We start from the raw sequence: 19,461 nt of genomic DNA on the forward strand, positions 1-19,461 counted from the left end.
GTGTCCTGGTGGCAGAAAATGTACAAAGGGTGTGTCAATGTGCAGCTGAAAATAAATGTTTTATTTTCTCTCATGCGTAGCTGTTCAAGCAAATTAAAATAAAATAGAGTAAACTAGAATGGAGTCACTTGAAATTATACATTTGTGACCAGTTATATGCATTTGTCTTTATTAGGAATGAGTGGCAGTTGTGTGAGGTGATATATTGTTTAACCTGGAAAGTGCCTTTATCATCTTAGTATGTAAGAAGGTGAGACAAATGTAAGCAAAAAGATAATGAAAAAATAACTACAGTGAAAGTGAGCGGTATAATAGCCAGACAAAGAGGAAAGGGGGTGCAGGATGGACAGTAACTGAGACTGGTTATGCAGTCTGCCAGTTATCAGCTTTCCTGAATCTTTTGTGACACATAGCAGGTCACGAGGCTGACGGATTAATGCTCTGATCTTGACTAGATCAATGGTGCATCAGTGGCAGATAAAATAGGAGGAAACTGCTCATGACTGCACCACTGCCTTCAAACCGCTGGCACCAGACATGACCACACATTGAGTGGCCTCGGGCACTTGCGTTCTCACATTGTTGCAGACACTTAATTTAAATCCTGTGTTTAGTCAGGACCAGAGTATATGCTGCAGTAATGGCTAAATCACTATATGTCACTGGGCACCCTGCAGTTAGTGGCACACTGGATTTTCTTTTGGTATAGGATCACATTTCCCGTTTCTAGAGCTGCTGACCTAAAGAATGAGTGTATAAACAGGGAGTTTGGGGTTCAGCTTTGACTGTAACTGCACTCTGGAGTTGAATTTTGTAATTCACAGGTGGAAAAGTGTCAAACAACCTGCTTTTGCATTTCAAATACCCAGTCTGCATTCTCTACTTTCTGGCTCTAGAAATAAATCACAGAGAGCCTGCTAGTTTACTAGGAATGCAGGATCTCCTGCATGCCTGGCTGAGATCAATGTCACCTTTCAGAGGGTCCGAACACCGGGCAGCCTGGGGGAAACGATGGCCACAAAGGGCTCTTTCAGCAGGAGAGCGTGACCTAAATCTCCACCCTCTCTCCCCTCTCCTCTCTGCCTCACGGCAGCTACTCAGACATTCAGCCTTCATCGAGGCTTCACAGGGAGCAGGAACGTGTGCCTAGTCAGGGAGTCAACGCTGCAGGGTAAAAAGAAAAAAAGAAAATAAAAATGTGGGCCTCTGGGGGAGATGGGAGACGAGTCTCCAGGGGCTGTGGGCGCTAAAATGTAATAAGATTTGATAGCGAGGTGGGACTGGATGATGTTTCATAAGTGAAACACTGATCTAAGTTTGAGATTGTATTGTGTTTCTAGACAGTACACGTTTAGAGGAATGTGACTGCTCACAGTCATTTATCTGCTTCCAGTACTCGACAGTTGGTGAGATTTCATCAGTTTGTCCTTGTTGCTCAATCCAACTGGCAGATTAAAATGGTAGTGATATATAAATAAAAGAGCTCTGACACTCTCCTCTGGAAGATGGCAGCTTTTCTGTAGACCGCCATACCCTCTGTTCTGCCATCAGTCCTACAACCCCCATCTGTACAACTTTCATATGGTTGCGTGTACATGTTTACTCTCGGCCCCTAAGGTAAACTGAGCTACATTTGCACTGGTGTACATCATCACACCACACCCCCGAACACTCCGGAGCTGCTCCCTGCAGCAGAGCAGTACTCCAGACCGGGACAGGCCTGATTACTTCTACATGTGACGTGTTCAGTGGAGAACAGACAGACTCAGAGGATGAGCTGATACAGTGAAAACACAATGGAAGGCTGTCTGCGCCGCTGACAGATCACTTCCAGACGCTGCTTCGCTTCTGCCAGAAGAATCAGCAGAGAGAACTGAATTTCTTAAATTTCAGAGTATCTGAATTTGCTGTATGAGTTTGTAGAAAAAGGTTTATTCAGGAATAATAGATGATGCAGATATCAGAAAGTTTTTTTATGAAGACTTTTATTAAATTTTGACAATAAGTTAAACAACTTTAGTTTTTTTTATTTCAAAATCCATTCACACATATCTCTCAGAAAAATATTGCCGAAATGTTTTCATGAAAGGAAATGAATGAATGAAGGAAAACCTTTCAAGTAAAGCTGAATATTGAACTTCATTTAAACAGAATTCTGTCTTGTTTTTCTGGTGTGCAAACTTTCAAAAATAGATATATATATTTTTTCCCCCCACTGGGCAAATGTCAAACTCAAATTTAACTGATATCACAAATGGAATCTGAACTTTTAGGTAGAAACTTGGATTGTTGATCAGCACCAGTAGTCATTTTTGAAGCAATGGCAAGTTATTACAGTATAAGTGACATTTTACCTGAAACGCAAACAGATACAAAACAGCCATCTGTATGCTAACTGCTAGCAAAGCTGCCAGTGTGTATTAATGACATCGATCATGACAATGTGAAATCAGTATATGACAAGCTACAGTACCAATAATCCCTGATAGGACATTGGTGTTTAATGAAAAAATAAATGGTTTAAATGGAAATGGGAGTGTGACTCAACTGTGTGCCCTGCCAGCATTTGTTTCCTTCTCAGTTCAGTATATGAAATGTGTGAATTACTTTCGCCGCTTCCCTTTATACACTTCGCTCTGTTTGACAGAGAATCCTCTCCTGCAACTATTTATTCTTTTAAAGCAACTGCTTTGAAATAAGAGTTGCATCTGCAAAAACATCTGAGCCACCACACATGAAATGACAAAACGAAACAGACATGACAGAAAAAAAAGCAAAGCAAGGTCAAAAGACTAATTTACAGTATGATCAGATGGTTCAAGGGTCGATGAAGGACACTGCGATGTAGCGCGTCCCGTTGGTGGTGGGCAGGCCTTCGTGGAGGTGGGTCAGACGTCCTGGGTGCATGAAGCTCCAGCCTTTCCTTGGCGAATGTATGGAACAGTTATACCTATGGAAACGGCAACCCCCACCCTAAGAAAGTAACAAAGGGTTTTGAAAGTCGGATTAATAATTGTGAAATGAAGTCACAGGAAGATGATGTAAGTGGGGAGGCCCCCGCCCTAATGCGAGAAAAGGAACAGCTCCACACCTGAAAGTCTGTGTCTTTGTTATTGAGGGCGATGTTGATGGTGAAGGTGGAGGAGTCGTGATGGGGCCTCAAGTACGCTTGTCTCTCAGGTGTGTATTTTACCACGAAGTTCATCACTGCGTAACCCTGTGATGAGGGCGGAGAAACACATCACGTCAGCTGACAGCCAGCGTTCAGTGGACGACCTGTCAGCCACTCGTTAAAGCTCATGAATTTCATGAAAGAATGTCTGTCGCTGTACATGGGAACACAGGCGTCATGAAAAGAAAGCTACTGGCTGTTTATCTTCCTTTCATTCCTACCATGAGGTCACGCTAACCTTGGTGTAGTATCCAGAGAAAACTTTTAACGTGACGGGCGAGATGAACTCTCGGATGAAGTGCAGCCACTCTTTGTCAAAGCCGATTTGCTTCATGTGAATGTCGTCCGTCGGCACGGTCTCGTACCCGCCGGTGATCCGCTTGTCCTGAGAAAAAGGAGGGAGAATGAAGCGCGCCGCAGCGTGATTAACGACGGAACAAATGACCCACCATCCTCCATGTGCAGTTTTCAAAGTGATGAAGATGATGATGATGTGTCAGTGTGCGCGTACGTGTGTCTTTAAACCCGCAGGCTGTGCTCTCGTCTGCCTGCATGAGGCTTAATGGCCCATCCAGCTTCAGCCTTTTCCCAGACACAGTTAGTCAAACTATCGCTGCGCATTTAGTCTCCCAGGCAAACTTTTCGACATGTTCATTACCAATTTCAAACGACATAAAACAGGCCACATGAATTAGACGCCATAAAAAACAAAACACAGCGTCATAACCGTTTATTTGGCTGCGTTCAAATGACGGACCCCGAGAGGGTGGTAATAAAGTTAAGCATGTGTGTACAAGTACCCCGAACACCCGTCATGTGTCTGTGTGTGAGATTGTGCGTGTCCTAACAAATATATGTCATAAAATAAGCTGCCGAAGAATAGTAGTCGACTTGCTACAGGCTACATCTTTCTAACATTTGACCCCCACAGCAGGGTGTGACAGGTACTTGAAAGTAACAGCTCATCCAGCCATCCCAGACTACAAAGACACTTCCTTACGTCCATGTCTTTCTGTTGGTGTCTGGGTTCGGTTAATTACACACACAAAAGGCAAAAGCACACGCTTAACCGCAATGAGACTATGAAGGCGTCATCTTTATGATAATTATCTAACTCAGACAAATTAAAAAGTTTTTCAAGTTTTTCTTATGCCTATTGAATAAATTACACAAATGGCTTCTACTGAAGGTGAGAAAATGAGACCTGGTGTCTCCAACTGTGCTGACTGTGCGCAACCATTGCTGGAAATGATGCCGACCTACTGCTACAAACTTTCAATGGCGTTATTTAGTGCTAAAATAATTGGTCTATTGAGAGAGGGGAGTAGAAAAAGTCAACAGTTTGATGAAGGAAGCTTTAGGTAATTTATCAAATGAAAATGAAGTGAGAGGACTTGCAGTTTTTCCAGTCTCATATCATAATTAACTGAGTCCCTTTGGATTTGTTGGCCCATGCCAGCAGCGTTAGCAAATGTTAGCATGCTATGAAAGAGGACATCTGTAGCCCGGGCAACATGCGATGGACATTTGCTCTTTATTGTTTGGCATTTTATTGTACAAAACAATGAACCGATAAATTAATAGAAATAACAACTTGCAGCCGCAGCATTACTCTTCACACGCTGTTGCCCTCATAAAGATGTGTGAACATAAAGAGGAAGCAAGCACATGTGGCCCTGCGGCGTGTTGACGACAGCTCTGTGTTCAGTGAAACGGGGCTTACAGTACTGACCTCATGTTTGCCTCCAGACCAGGATCCGTAGTTTTCCATCTCCTCGACTATTTCATCACAGGCCTTCTCCGAGAACACTGGGAACCAGAACACATCTGGACACGGCTGCAATGCGCACAGATAGGCAGACAGACTTCTGAGAAAAGACTTGAGTCACACATTCACCTTGAGCTGTGGTGACTGTAACATAATGCCCAGATATGTGAAAAACAGATGTTGGGATTTCTGTGTAATATTATGTCATTCTCCTTTACGGTCTCTCAGTCTGGGCCTCAAACACACACACACACAAACCTCCTCCGTGTAGTTTTCAGTGAAAATTCGAGTGTAGTTTTGGTGGATGTATTTCTCCTTCCAGTCCTGCAAAAAGAAAGAATTTCAGATTAGTGGGCATTTTTTTTAGGACTGTTTGCTGACCCGCATACCTCACAGAGCTAATCCCCTCTCCCACAGGGCAGGTCCCAGCGTGCCAGATACAGTAGTAAAGCACAAAGCCTTATCAGTCAGGACTCTTATCACACTGAAGTTATTATTCTAGAATTCACTCACATCTGCAGTCCTTCCATTATGGCTAATAACCTTTACAGGTGACTGCTGTTTATCTCAGCTATTTAGAAATATGCCTTTTTGGTGGAATTACGAAGAATAATGAGAAATCATAATGACTTACCACAGGGTTTTCAAATATTTGCCACAAGTCATTGTTATAATGAGAAATGTTATAATTGGCGGTGGAAATGAGCCGCCCGAAGTCGTGCCGGTTTGTTATGTACATGAAGACTCCCTGCAGCAAACAGGAAAAAAAAGAGTTCAGTCAGTTTCGTGAAAGTTAGTGTTGAAATCTCTGCAAATCTCACAGGAAGGATCCCTAACACAACCGTAACACATGCACATTTCCAGTGCATAAGTGCACTGCAGGTTCTAATTACAGTAACTGATTATGACTTGAACACGGTTAGCACTGGCGTAAAAACTGACAAACCGTTACTCGTGGCAAACTACTTCAAAGGTTCATTTGCACAAAAAATGAAAATAAAGTGATTCAAGTGTGTTTTAACACACTGAAATCGTTGATGGTCAACTTGGATAGAGACACAGATGCCATATAAATAATCTAAGATTATTTATGGGTGGTGGGCTGCAGGATGTTGGTGGGTTGGGAACAGGACAGGGTGGTGCAGTGAGGTAAGAGGGGCGGGAGAACAGGAACAGAGGGGTGCTGGGCAGCTTGGGACAAAGCAAATCCAGGAATGGTATTCCCTCTACAGTGAAGCATGGGGAGCTGGCTGTGTATGGGTGGATTTGGACTCACTATCAGACTAGGCTTTGTGGAGGACAAGAGGCGATGGATTACAAAGTGTTTTGCAATTTCCTGGTGTGTTTCCAAATTGCTCATGTACAAAATCATCTTGTGACAGCTGTGATTTAGACCAGGTGATTCACATGTGTGAGAAGAAATATCGTTGGAGCCTAGTCTGAGATCAGTCGGTGTGTTTAAAGGGAGCAGCTGGTTACATGTGTTTTCTGTGGCTGTTCGGGGTAAAGCATCAGGACAGGGGACTTGCATGTGAACTGTCTCTCCAACCGTCTTTCTCCTCCTTGATCTCCTCTTGGAAGGCATTATATAAAAACAGGACACAAAACAGGCGTTTCTCTCTCTAGCTCAGACACATATCTGCTTTTGAGCCTCAACTCAAGCAAAATGTCAACATCAATTTCCAAAGAGCTGCCAGACATCCTGATTTCTTATGTGAGGATAGAGGCAGCAGCAGAAACAACTTAATATGAAGATATTGTTTTCTATAAATCTGAAATAATAATTGAAGCAGTCATATAAATTCCAATGGAGAATAAAGAAATTGAGAAGCATGGAATTTCAGTGTTTTGCTTTATGAAACACCTACACACTTCAAGAATTTAACTCAGCAACGCCAAGAAATCCTCAATCAGATCAGGTACAAGTCTTTGGCATGTGAAAAAGAGTCTACCTATGAGATGAGCCAAAGCTTGGAATGGCTCGTGCGTGCTAACCCATTGGAAATGGATGTTTCAGAAAACAGAATAATCAAAACAAATGGAAACCTTTGGGGGCCTGAGCATATGGAATGATTCCGGAGAAGGGGAGTCTTTTTCTCTGTGACTGGTCTAAAATAAAGGAGAAGCATCATGTAAATAGGATAACATAAGTGTTTCAGAATAAGAGACAGGGTGACAGTTGAAATATAAATGTCACAAACATAGCAACTCAGGAGGAGAGAAAATGCGGCTGCGTGAAAAAGGAGCAAGGTTCCCTCTGAAGCTGATGTTTTTTGTGGGTTAATGTGGGTAAAGCATGCTGGGGAAAAGGCCGAGAAATCCAAAGGTGCACTAGGTTTGGATCAGGCATGCTTGTTGTTTAGTGCAAAGCACGGACGGCGTGTCGGTGACAGAAGACGAAGCTGGACGAACGCTTTACAAGTGACAGAAAAACGCATAACAGACAAGACAACTTTTGTCAGCTAGCCAGCCAGGCACCGCAACTGGTTTCACTGTCAGTGGCAACGAGGGCAAGAGAAAGTGAAGGGTGATGGGATACAAGTGGAGCACAGAACCTTAAAGCACCATAGAGCAACCATACACAAAGGACGTGCATGCCTTGATGACAGACAAACACATCTCACGCCGCTCATACTTGCCAGTCTCGCATTTCCGTTGAGCTGTCGACTTTTGTCAGGGTTAACATTCATTGTATTTTTAAACTAGTGCTACTGAATCTATTCTCTCTGTAAACACAGAATTTTCTCATACAAATATCCATAACTGAAATGATTGCATAGCTGCTACACGGTGCAAACCGCTATAGTAACTCCACAATACATTTACAGTGCTGACACATGAATCCCTAAAGATGGAGATTGAGGATTCTTACCATTTCTCTGGCATTTCTACACAAAGCCATATCTGGGTCTAGTTTCTCCAGAACAAAGTAGTTCCTCTCTTTCAGTTCATTCCTCAAGGCACTGCCCTTGACAAGGTACACATGTGCCATGTAAGGAATGTTCCACACACCCCTAGAAACAACAAGACATGAACAAGAGAAAAGATGTGCATGTGACTACAGGTGTGATGTAGCAGCTGTTGGAGAACGTACTGGTGAAGTACACACTAAAAAAAAAAAAAAGATAGCATGTCAAATGCGATAGAAGACGTTATTCATTCAGTATCTTCTCTCTTTGGTTTCACATTTTAGATTCTTTGGTGACAGCTTTGCACACAATTTGTTGCCATTATCTCAACCAGTTTCATGAGCCAGCCACAGGAATCGCCAATTAATGGCACCTCAGGACTGGACGTAAGACCAGTGGAAATCTGTGCTTTTGCCGTTTTATTCACACTTTATGCACACTTAAGCAGTGTGGCTAGCACCACGTTCTGCAGTGGCATCCCATCCTGTCTGGTTCGTGCTCCACGGGACCGTCATTTGTTTTTTTAACAGGACAGTTAAGCAAAACACACCTCCAGGCTACGTGAGGGCAAGGACAGTGTTGGCGTGCTGCATCAGATGACCTGGCCCCCACGATCTCCCAGCCTGAACTCAAATGAGCTGGTTTTGGATGAGCCTGATTGCAGAGTGAAGAAAAAAAAACAGCCAGTAAGTGCTCAACATATATGGGAGCTCCTTCAAGACTGTTGGAAAATCATTCCAGGCAACTACCTCATGAAGCTGACTGAGAGGATGCCAGCAGTGTGCAAAGCTGTCAGCAAAGCTAAATGCAAGCAGATGCTTTTTTTCGCTTATTATATAGTTCCATATGTGTTATTTCATAGTTTTGAGGTCTTCAGTATCAATCTATGAAGTAGAAAGTAATGAAAATGAAGAAAAACTATTGCAAGACATGGTGTGTCCAAACTTTAGACCATTACCGTGTCTTTTACGGTCAATTCCCCTTCCTCTACGGTCTTTGTCATGGAGGTTTATGCTATTCCTATGCCCCCTGACCAACCACTAGGAGTTGCTAGTGCAGCGACAAGGACCTGATTTATCACCGTCTTCCTCTCCGCAGGTCCACAAGGCATTAAACCTGGGTTACTACTGCACTGGGTGAATGTTTTACTCCTTTGCGCCATCTGGTCGCCATTTCAACTTATTTCAAACACATAAAAAGTGAGTCAGTCAGGCAGAAGACGTGAATTTGTCTACAGCTTTTTTCGCGCCTCTGCTTTTGCTCAGGTTGTTTGCAGCTTTAATGTCATATGTGTATTCTAGGATGTAGCTCGTGTTGTTTATGCCTAAACATAGACGTGAACGTTGCACAATTCTGCACAATAGAAAAAGATTTCTTTCAGTCGTGGACACGCTGAGAGATCAAACGCTGGTGTGCGAACCACAAAAATGCAAAGCCGTTGCTGTGTGTACCCTCATTGCACTTGTGACTTACACACGTTTTCTCTGCACAATGTCGACATAATCTTCAGAGCGAGCATAATAACCATCCAGGCTCAAGGCTCCCCAGAAGTTGGACCACAGCTTGCTATGACGAGTGACAAGGGGACCAATTATTTTCCTGTAGGGAAGCAAGAGGCAGAATGAAGAGATGGTAATTCTGTCAGAGCAGATAAAACTCAGTGTCATCTCACAGACAGCCAACTGCCTAATGTACTGGGTCTCTTAAGTTGTAAAACTAGCGTGCCGCATCAAGGAGATCAACCTCTACGTGGAAAGATATGATCACTGCCGAGTCACTAACAGATCGTATAAATGCATGAAGCAAACCAGGACTGTAAATCATGATGGACTGGATTCAGTAAGTGTAATGGCTTGCTGCAGCAACTGCTCTTCTAAACCCTGAATCTGGTCTATTTCTTAGAATTTGCATTAAATACAGTAACTTAGGATTTTTCCACTGCTGTTCTTCTAGCGTTACAGACCCAAACCACCATGCAAGGTTTTTTTTTCCCCTATTATTGAAATAAACTGAGCAGACTAAAAATAATTAAGCCATAAATCACAGTGTTGGTAGGTATGGATGCACTACAGTACTGTATACTGATTGTATGCTGAATTTTCTTGGTCACGACAGATTGACATTTTCCTCCCACATCTACAGTGCCGGCAGAGAATTCTCATGCCGTCTCTAAATATACTAGGAGAGGCTTTTACTTTGCATGCTTCCAACAGGTTATAATACCATGCCACTGCCACAGTGACATGTAGTTCATGGGAAGGTCTCTTCACATTCATGGGCTGCAGAAGGGAAAGGGATTGCATGTTTGTTTTTTCTGTAATGCAAAGTGGCATCTCGGGGTTAGTGCAGTAGACTCTTTCAGCGTTTCCATGTGGCCGGGCACAAACAGGAAGCCAGAGCGGCTTATTTTTAAACTTTCATTCACTCGGCTGTAATGTTTCTGAGGCTTTACCACTTGAGGGATAAATTCAATGGTTCAACAATCGCAGCAGCTACCCGGGAGGCTTGTTGAACGGGTTCCAGCGTGGCTTCTTTTCCAGTTACCAATGTGATTACCTGTTCTGCTCAATGAGGAGCTTCAGCGTCTGTCTGTTGGTGAGCATCACATCTGAGTCCATGCTGAAGTAGTAGTCGCATGTGGCATCCTTGCGGCAAAGATCCCTAATGAAATCAAGAAACAGGCATGGCAGAGGAAGGAGTTATTATTGAATCCAGAGCTGATTACAGTCAATGAAATAGTTGGAAGTAATCAGAGAGAGTCAGACTCTCACTGACTATCTTTAAGCTTCCAGTGGATAATGTGATTTTAGGAAGATTAGAGACTGCTAATAAACCTTAGACTTCTTCATTATAGGGCTGTCCTGACCAGTGCTTTGAGGCATGCTGTGCTTTTGATAGGATTTCTGCGATGAGGCCTCAGATTGAATTATTGCCGTGACAACAGACTATTACTTAGCACTGAGCAATGAGAGAGATGGCCCATATGAGAGGAATCAGGGAGAAATACTGCACCTGTTTAACTGCTATGTAGTATATCACATGCACAATTTTGTGTGCTCTGGCCAAGAAGAGACACAGTATCACACGTCTGGCGAGCTAACTACTAAGCTGACAATATTTCAGCCGCACTGCGTACATGCATGAAGCATTTAGTTTGAAATGAACGCGTGGGGGCCAAGAAGGACCATCATAACCAACTGGGAAACACTGCATGAACATGCTCTGCAACATAAGAGGACTTTTTGAACAAGTAGAAATCATGCAAGCATTGTCTAGAGGTTTAAAAGCAATAGGCAAGTTTTCCTTAAGCCCATGAGCAATTTGGGCCAAAAACACCATCTTCTGGTTTAATCAATGTTGTACTTCAAACCACAGATTTCTGAGAGATGAGAGATGATTTCGAGAAGAGGGATGCATACATGCCCATGTTCCTGGCCTCTCCTTGGCTCAGATTTTCTTCTGGTCCCACAACCTTGAAACTGACGAACACATTCCTGTTCTCTTCCCAGAACTTCTGGATGTGCTTCTCGTGGTAAACCTCCTGAGCGGGGAGCCAGCATTAATAGATTAGAAGCCACGTATGATGAGCCATGCATGGTAAGAGATTTACTGTTGAAGAAGACCCAAGAGCAGCTGCAGCTGCATGTCCTCACATTGTTGTGGACAAAAAGTTTGAGTTTATCCTTGGGGTAATCCAGTGTCAGCAGGCGCTGGAAGAATTCAGGTAGAAAAGGAGTTGGCTGCTCAATGAAGACTCCAACCAGCACATTTGGATACTCCTGTTTAGATTAGAGGATAGACAAATTAGCACTATGTCAAACAGAACAGCTTTGTAATGGAATGCTGTTTAACATAGATCACTGATGATTTGGACATTTCACATCAGACATACGTAAGCAAACAGCCAACTTCCATCAGATTATTTGCTTTAATGTCACTTACATCACTAATGTGATGCCTGCTATCTCTCTTCTGTTACATTAATAAAATTATTTCAACCGTTCACATTTATGATTAGCACAATCTGCAAAACATGACTGGACGTTTCTTGGTGCTACAGACCAGGATGGTTGATGTTAGTGACTTCCACTTGCGCTGCTGTACAGGTATTCTAACTTGTGACTTCAGATTGCCACGTATAACTCTTTCAAGAGGACAGCCCTTGTGCAAAATCACTGGTCAGACAGTTGGGGCAAAGAAGATATACAGAGAAATAAAGCAAGAGACACAGAGGAGCAGAGAGGGAAACATTTTCCCATGATAATCCAGCTCCAGCCCACACAGCTCTGTCTGGATTCCTGATCCTCTTGACCAGTTCACAGCAAAGGTCTGGGCCAGGGATGAAAAGGGATCCGAGCAGAACCGTCTAATTTTCAAGTTCCGCAATGACTGTGTTTTAGGCACAAGAAGGGGAGCTCGTGCATCTTGCCAATGTGAGCTCAAATTGTTACGGACACACTGTACAGTCGGCAGGCAGCGAAAGGAAAGGACTGACCAAGAGGGCAGAGACATGTATAACTAAAGCATTTATTAGAGCAGACAAGAGCGACACCCAGACTTTCATTTGAACACAAGAGACAAAACTAGACTGTGAAGGGGGGGTAGGCCAGCTCAGAGGAGGGCTTTGGTAGTATAACATTCACAGTGTCTTTGCAAGGCCTCATTCCCAAAACCAAAAGTACACAAAGAAACCAAGCTAGGCTGCCAGTGACCCGGGTTTACCACAATATGACCAGTGTTCCACATGACCTGATCTTCCAGAAGTCTCTGTCCCAAACTCACAGAGTGGCACAGTGGAATGAAATATCCTCACTAACTCGCCTGTTATTGAGAGGCAGTGTTTTTCTGCACTCATTATGGAAGGTCACCGAGAGCAGCTTTCACAGGGACACCTTTCATGCAGCTGGGATTGCGCTGAACCAGCTCCAGTTTAAGTATTGAACCACATGTACTCACTTGAGAAATTCATGTCTCAGTTTAACATTTTGTGATTAACAACTGTGCTGTTTTTGTAGTGTGAGGACCTTCGTGTCATTTAATTACAAATGCACACTTTGTTGCACTTTCTAACAGGTCTGTACCAAACTAATTTGTAGAAACGAAGTCGATAAAAACAAGGATAAACGGAGAGATTACTGGATCCGTGTGCTTCGCCACTATGCCCATAAAGAGACAAGTCTGTAATATTGTTGACAGACGCAGCCACACAGCCAGAGAGTGCCTGCCATTCCTGCTGCCTATACGTAGCCAGCCTTGGCTGAACTCTGTGACAAATTTTCGGCATAACCGCCTTAACTTACTATTGTGGATACAACCCATCCTGAGAAGCCCACTAAAAGGCAAGCTGGTCGACAATGACACCCCTTTAAATGAGCCCTTCTGAAAACCCCAGAAGCCATATCCTGCACCACAGCTGTGCACTGCTTCCTTTTCCCCAAGTAGTTTCCCTGGCACATATGCTCTTTTAAAAGGGTCCAAAATGACCAACGGGCACATAGCTTGTTATTGTTGGAGAGGGAGCGTGAGCAGCACCAACGGTCTTGCTTATCTGTTGAAATAGGACAAACTGGGCTCCACTCCTACTGGCTGGACAGATGGATGGTTCATGCTAGAAGACCAGGCGATGTTTCATCCTTTCCTATTTCCACAGGGAGGTGGCTTAATATAAACTTTCCACAGCTGCGCTTTAAAAATGGACCAAAACAGGACAGCAAACAGAAGGAAAATGGCTTAATGTGAAGCCCTTACTTTTAACTGAGACAAGTCCACAACATCGTCATCACAGTGGCTGCAGCCATTTTCATAGTTCCATGTATTGGGGACATAGTTGGCCAAGTAGTTCAAGTACATCTGTAAAGGAAAGAATTCAGGGCAGGTGAATGCCAGGTTACAGGAGATTAATATGAGCATCAGCAGAAACTCCAAGTCTTTCCTGTGATTCGGCAGAACTCCCTTTATTATCACAATGTGTTTTGGAATATCCAACTCTGAGATATGACTGTGGATGTTCAGCCCACTGATTTATTGAGGGACTTTGGGAGAAGATAAGATAGAATCAGCCGGCAGAATCACTTGTCAGACTTGAAAAAACATACAGCTATAAATGTCTCTTTTAGTGAATTGAGACTTTACAGTCTGGTGTAATTATTCTTCTTTTCTCAGTTCTATTTGTAAATGCCAACATATTGTAATCATAATTATGTCTGCTCTGTATTTAGTGTACACGAAAAGCTCAAATCTATGCAAGAACGTAATAGTCCCACTACTGCACTACTGTTTGCGAACCGATTACTGCAGACATTAACATTGTGATTGTCTATTTGTAACCAAATTGTACTTGGTATGATAAAAATAAACTGATGGCAACAGATCTGGTTAGTCAGCTCCAAACGGCGGAAACCACTGCCAGGACAAGGATTCTGTGATCTACTATTTAGAGTTTCAGCTCCAGATGTTGAGGCCTCTGGGAAGAATGACTCAGCAGTTTGCTGGATTTGGTTCGTTACCAAGGAAGAGCAGAGACAGGCGCCTGGTGGAGGGGCGAGACTTTTGAGGAGGTGGGGGAGGCAGAAAGACCAGAAAAAAAAAAAAATAAGCTGACTGACCCCTCACTCTAATACACAGAGAGTGATACCGAAAATAAAATGGAGGACACATTAAGAATCATGGCCTAGTTCAGGCCAGATTTCTCCTCTCAGCTGAATAATGAGCTGATTTTTATGGCCAGGGTTACTGGCAAGTATCAAAGGAACAGTATGTATATTTCGTAAATGTGTGGGAATTTATGCACTGAAATACAAGCTTTGGTAATAAATGTTAGTTGGATAAAAATCCAAAAGGCTTGAGCCAACAGGAACTCATCTGCAAATGGGAAACAAGAGTTCATTAACTCTACCCAAGTGTGAGAGTGATTAACTCAAAGTTACGTTACGTTTTTTCTTTTTATCACACATGTCCTGGAAAATGATTAAAAAAAAAAAAAAGTGTTGATGACTCATCCTGCACTCAGGGGCGTGTGCTAATTTCGCATCCAGTGAAACGCTTTCCGAATTTTTAATGACGACGCCGGAGTGTTTATTGTGGCAGGCCCTCACTGATTTCTGTGCAAAAACAAAACTATATAACTTTATTCCCTGATTTGGGTGAAACTGGATCATTAGTTTATGGAGAAAATATGTTCTGGTTTTCTCTCTGATGCTACAGCTGCTTGGTGATTTACAGATTTCCCCGACGGACAGATAGCTTTACGCGTTGCTAAAGTAACCGCCAAATAACGTACATTCAGTGCTATAAATGGCAATCAATACCCACGGCAAGTCCCTCCCTAGCTGCCCGTTTTTCCAGGAAACGCTCTGCTGGCCGTCTAATGGGAACTCTAAAAGCATCTCTACCTGGCCACAAGTGCAATATGTAAGGTGTACTCAAGAGCATCATTTCTTACTCACTTTGGTGTTTCCGTTGCCATGGACAACCACTGGCAGAGAGTCGTACGCTGTGTTTCTAACTCTTACGCGGCCCGTTCCAAACTTGAGAAGCACTTCGTCTGCCAAAAAGAAGAACAAGAGACGTTTCAGGCCAGGTTATAAAAATCAACTTTCCACACGGACAAGAGCTGCGAAGCTTTATAACTTGCAGGGTGACGCGCCAAGCCTGCGAGCTCCCTCAAAATAGGTAATATTTCACACAGTGTGGGAGCAAAGCAGCACAGTGTTCATTCAAGTTGGTGCAGCAAGTGATTAATAGCCAAATTTTCATTTTTTCATGTACAAAACTAAATCATTTTAATATATGATTTAAAAGTAACACACAGATTAGCAGGAAACTGAACCAGTGTCTGTGATTTCTTACCAACTGCCCCATTCAGGTTCTGGAAAATCTGGCACTTGTGGTCCAGAGTTATGTTGAGAGTTTCCTGAAAGACATGAAATCACAGAGCATCTCAGCCATCCAAGATATGTTTTCAAGGGCCATACTTTCAAAATAAGTGTTGGCATTTCGCACAAGCGTCTTACTCGCTGTAAAGGATCCAAGTATATTTTAGTGTAGAAGAGCTGGTCATCATCATTGTCATGGAGGTTCCACTGTGAAACAAGCCTGTTTATGTGTGGGGCGTAGCCGATTATACCTGCAAGCAATAAACAGTGTGAAACACATATCCAGCTTTAAAGTATAGGGTTGAGAGACGTTTACAAGGTCATATACAACGGGTAGACTGCTGGTGACAATTGCACAGTATCTGCTGGCTCCTTGGTCTAAATACTCCACTCTAGAATGCTTGAATGTCTTACATAAAGTGTGATTTTTGGCAATAATCCCAAGCACACAAGAAATGCGCATGGACTTTCTCTTCCCACAGTCTGTAGATAGAAAGCAGAGCAGTAATGGACGGTAAGAAAGCTAAAATCTAAAGGATATCTCTGTCTCACAACTCACTGAGCTGCTGGAACAGTGTGTCCAAGCACAACATCTCTCACACTCGCCAAATGTATATTCTCATGGCAACGTGTACTCCAGTTTTCCCCCGTCTCCTCTTATTTTCTTCTCATGCTCAGGGACACTGACCACAGCGACAGATTGCAGGGTTTGGCTATGTAGCTGGTGTGCGCCGTTTTGCATCCCATCATTTAAAAAAGGCCTTAGACACTGTAAACAAGTCGATGGATAGACATGACATAATCCCAATGGCTGGAGCAAGGAAAGTTCAAAGGAAATCATGGTATTTCACGCATATCTGTAGCTTATCCACAAAATGATGGCTTTAAATCAACAGATCCCGGAAAGTGCTGAGAAGTGCATGCCTCTTTGGCCCAATGCGTTTGGAAAAAATCACTGTTATGCACTTCTCTGCTGGAAAACACAGTATACTGTATAATGTTCTGTCTGCAAAGCCAGAAGAAAGACAACATGGAACAATAGAGCTTATCATGATATGTGTCTATTTTGACAGGCTGTTGAAAATTTAAAGAAAAGATCCTAACCATATAAGGTTTGTTTGTGAGCAGATTTAATATGTTCAAATAAACACACAGCCACACACAAATACAACCCCACTGCATCCCCGAAACACTGCACTCTCTGTGACACGGTAGTGTGTGTGTCCAGATGCTATAAAACCTTCTCCAATGGTCATTTGGGCGGTAGCTGTATGAACACAAACAAAACCGGCAATTTTACACAAACTGCGGCACATTTTGAGAACCAAGACAAATCCACATGACATGTCAATGACAATGGACGCTAAAAGCAGCCTCTGATCAGTCTGAGGCAGCTCCGCTTCAATATGGGAGGCCAGACCGGGCTGATGACCGCAGGGAAAGTAGTAATTCTCTGTTCTGAATGGATCCTGACGAGTGGCCACTCGCTGTGCCGTGTGGACTGCGCATGAGAACATACTCTACTTTTACCGTTCTTTTTAAAAAAATGTCTGCACATATTATGCAGTTTCCCCTCATTTAGCATCCCTTGTGTATCTTCATATGTGCTGTCTGCCAATGCAAACTGGAGGAGGGTGATCGCTTAACAAAAACATCTAAAGCATGCAGTTATGAATGGGGCTTCTGTCACCTCATGTCCATTTGGACAGGAAATACCTCAGGGAGGCAGTTTACCAGGAACCGCACTTCTGTTTTACAGAAACAGATAAGAATAAAAGTCCTGTGGTTTTATATTTCAAAACTAACACCAGTCTGTTGTCATTCCTTGAAGTCGCTCGACTACTCTTTAAACCAAAAACACAGGGCGCGCTGCAGCTTAGCCCCCTGAATTCCAACTCGGCCTGCAAGCCTTCAGAGTTTGACAGCTGATGGTGGAATGTAAACCGGTGCACGCCCAGGGAAGTTATGGTAACCGCAACACCAGTCTACCCAAACATAAAACCGCTATGCACATAACATATATAAAACTGCTTCATTGGTCTTGACATTCTTGTATTCAGATAATGCAAGTTATTATTTTTCTGTATTTTCCCATATTGACCCAAACATCAGACTAAACTGGGGGTGATCTTTCTCTACAAATGATTGATCCTCAGGTTGATCCTAGATATAGGGTCGGTTAGGGTTAAACATGGGGGTCAAGGTAAAGTTAGGGTTAAACATGGGGGTCAAGGTGGGGTTAGGAATACACCATGTCTACACAGGAGAGCAGCATACTAGAAGAGCAGCAGCTTCAGTCCTCCGTCTGTCTACACAGGATGCGTTCGGGCGCAGTATTGGATATGGGTCACCCGTACTGTGGCGGCGCACAAGACCCAACACACAATCACCAGTTACATTTGTAAAACAGAAGAAAATACACAGAATTCGGCTGAACCACACTTTCACATTTCAATCACAGCTGAGCAGTCGGGGGCGACTTTTGCACTCGCAAAACAAAGCACCAAAACAGCATCAAGCCAGCGATGATAGAGGGAATTCAACAGGTCAAAACATTTACACATTTGGGATCGTAGTTTAAATTTTTGGAACCCACCTCCAGAATTGAGGTAGCGTTTGCCACTGCGGATTGACGGGTACTTGTCGGCCAGCCGCTTATCCGGCCATATCAGTGCCTCTGCAGCGAAAAGCACTTTGTGGTTGGCTTGCTGGAACTTCCTGAGAATCTCCTCTGGTCCTCCAGCAAAGATAAGATCATAGCTAAAAGGGAGGAGTGAACAGATCATTATCGGTCTTTTTTTCCCCTTTGGAAGCAGTCTGACAGTTTTCTTAAGCAAGTGTGTCCTATCTTGCATCTGGCACACAACCTAGGCTTCTACTTGCTTGAGACAGATAGATATCTGAATGTAAACAGTGGAGATTCGTCATGAGTGGGCATTTGCACAGACAAGCATTTCTGGATTGTAATGGAAGGTATTTCTGAAAGAGTTCTGCTCTCCTAGAGGTTAAAACACAAAAGACACAGACTGATCTGATGCAGGCATGGCCTACAGTCAGGCTGTGACAGTCAGAGGGGAAAAAGTGCCGAACCCTTTATGTGGGCTGGTGGCGACTTGTTTAAAAGCACGCTATTACTGAAAGGGCAGATATTTTAGGATGTGGAAACTCGTCATGTTTCTGGTGGCTTTACTTTGAGGTGTGAAGTCATAACAGTAAAAGAGGCGATTTATTTTGGTGGCACCGTTTCCAGCGTCACTGATTTTAAAACGATTTCTTCTGGATGTGACTTTGATTCTGGACTTGTGTCTGTGTGCTGGTCACACTAGTCGAAAAACTGACTGATGCCCAAAAAAATCCTGTTCTGCATATACACTATATACAGAGTAAGGTGTCAGGAAAAGGGAAAGCCCCCCACCCCCGAAAACCTGTACCACCTCAGTCAGGCATGTAATGAGAGGAACGGAAGTCTAACGTAGGTGTGGGGGCCTGTATGCTGCAGAGTATACACATCTGGTCGACACATGGTCGTGCAAATACCCTCCGTCCTCTGTTAAGCCATCAATCCAAGTTACTGCTGCAGTATAAAAAGACCTGCAGTCCACGACAAGACATTTGTGACCATGTTTAAAAAGTTCATTATATGAGAATAAATTTAAGACTAACCTGACCTGGGAATGAACTGGTCTGGTTTACACTCATGACCTCACCTGCTTTGCTTCTATAACAGAACTAAAAGCT

At 43.3% G+C, this 19,461-nt stretch overlaps 1 protein-coding gene across 2 annotated transcripts in view; it reads right to left on the minus strand.

Moving 5' to 3' along the window:
- Nucleotides 1–1,976: 1,976 nt before the first annotated feature.
- The window catches only part of plod2 (procollagen-lysine, 2-oxoglutarate 5-dioxygenase 2), a 32,233-nt gene continuing 14,748 nt past the window's right edge, over nucleotides 1,977–19,461 (minus strand). Inside the window, exons 4-20 of one of the 2 annotated variants that reach the window (XM_041961257.1) lie at nucleotides 18,320–18,483; nucleotides 15,862–15,974; nucleotides 15,698–15,761; nucleotides 15,295–15,392; nucleotides 13,598–13,699; nucleotides 11,503–11,628; nucleotides 11,269–11,390; nucleotides 10,406–10,510; nucleotides 9,323–9,448; nucleotides 7,813–7,954; nucleotides 6,987–7,049; nucleotides 5,575–5,688; nucleotides 5,199–5,264; nucleotides 4,905–5,009; nucleotides 3,411–3,557; nucleotides 3,092–3,217; nucleotides 1,977–2,973 (exon numbers count right to left, since the gene is read on the minus strand). In XM_041961257.1, coding sequence (XP_041817191.1) covers nucleotides 2,818–2,973; nucleotides 3,092–3,217; nucleotides 3,411–3,557; nucleotides 4,905–5,009; nucleotides 5,199–5,264; nucleotides 5,575–5,688; nucleotides 6,987–7,049; nucleotides 7,813–7,954; nucleotides 9,323–9,448; nucleotides 10,406–10,510; nucleotides 11,269–11,390; nucleotides 11,503–11,628; nucleotides 13,598–13,699; nucleotides 15,295–15,392; nucleotides 15,698–15,761; nucleotides 15,862–15,974; nucleotides 18,320–18,483 — 1,939 coding nt within the window. In that variant the 3' untranslated portion in view covers nucleotides 1,977–2,817. The remainder of the gene's footprint in view (nucleotides 2,974–3,091; nucleotides 3,218–3,410; nucleotides 3,558–4,904; nucleotides 5,010–5,198; nucleotides 5,265–5,574; nucleotides 5,689–6,986; nucleotides 7,050–7,812; nucleotides 7,955–9,322; nucleotides 9,449–10,405; nucleotides 10,511–11,268; nucleotides 11,391–11,502; nucleotides 11,629–13,597; nucleotides 13,700–15,294; nucleotides 15,393–15,697; nucleotides 15,762–15,861; nucleotides 15,975–18,319; nucleotides 18,484–19,461) is intronic. The other variant, XM_041961258.1, reaches the window with a different exon arrangement.

The sequence above is a fragment of the Chelmon rostratus genome, chromosome 20, assembly GCF_017976325.1.
Source record: "Chelmon rostratus isolate fCheRos1 chromosome 20, fCheRos1.pri, whole genome shotgun sequence".
NCBI lineage: Eukaryota > Metazoa > Chordata > Actinopteri > Chaetodontiformes > Chaetodontidae > Chelmon > Chelmon rostratus.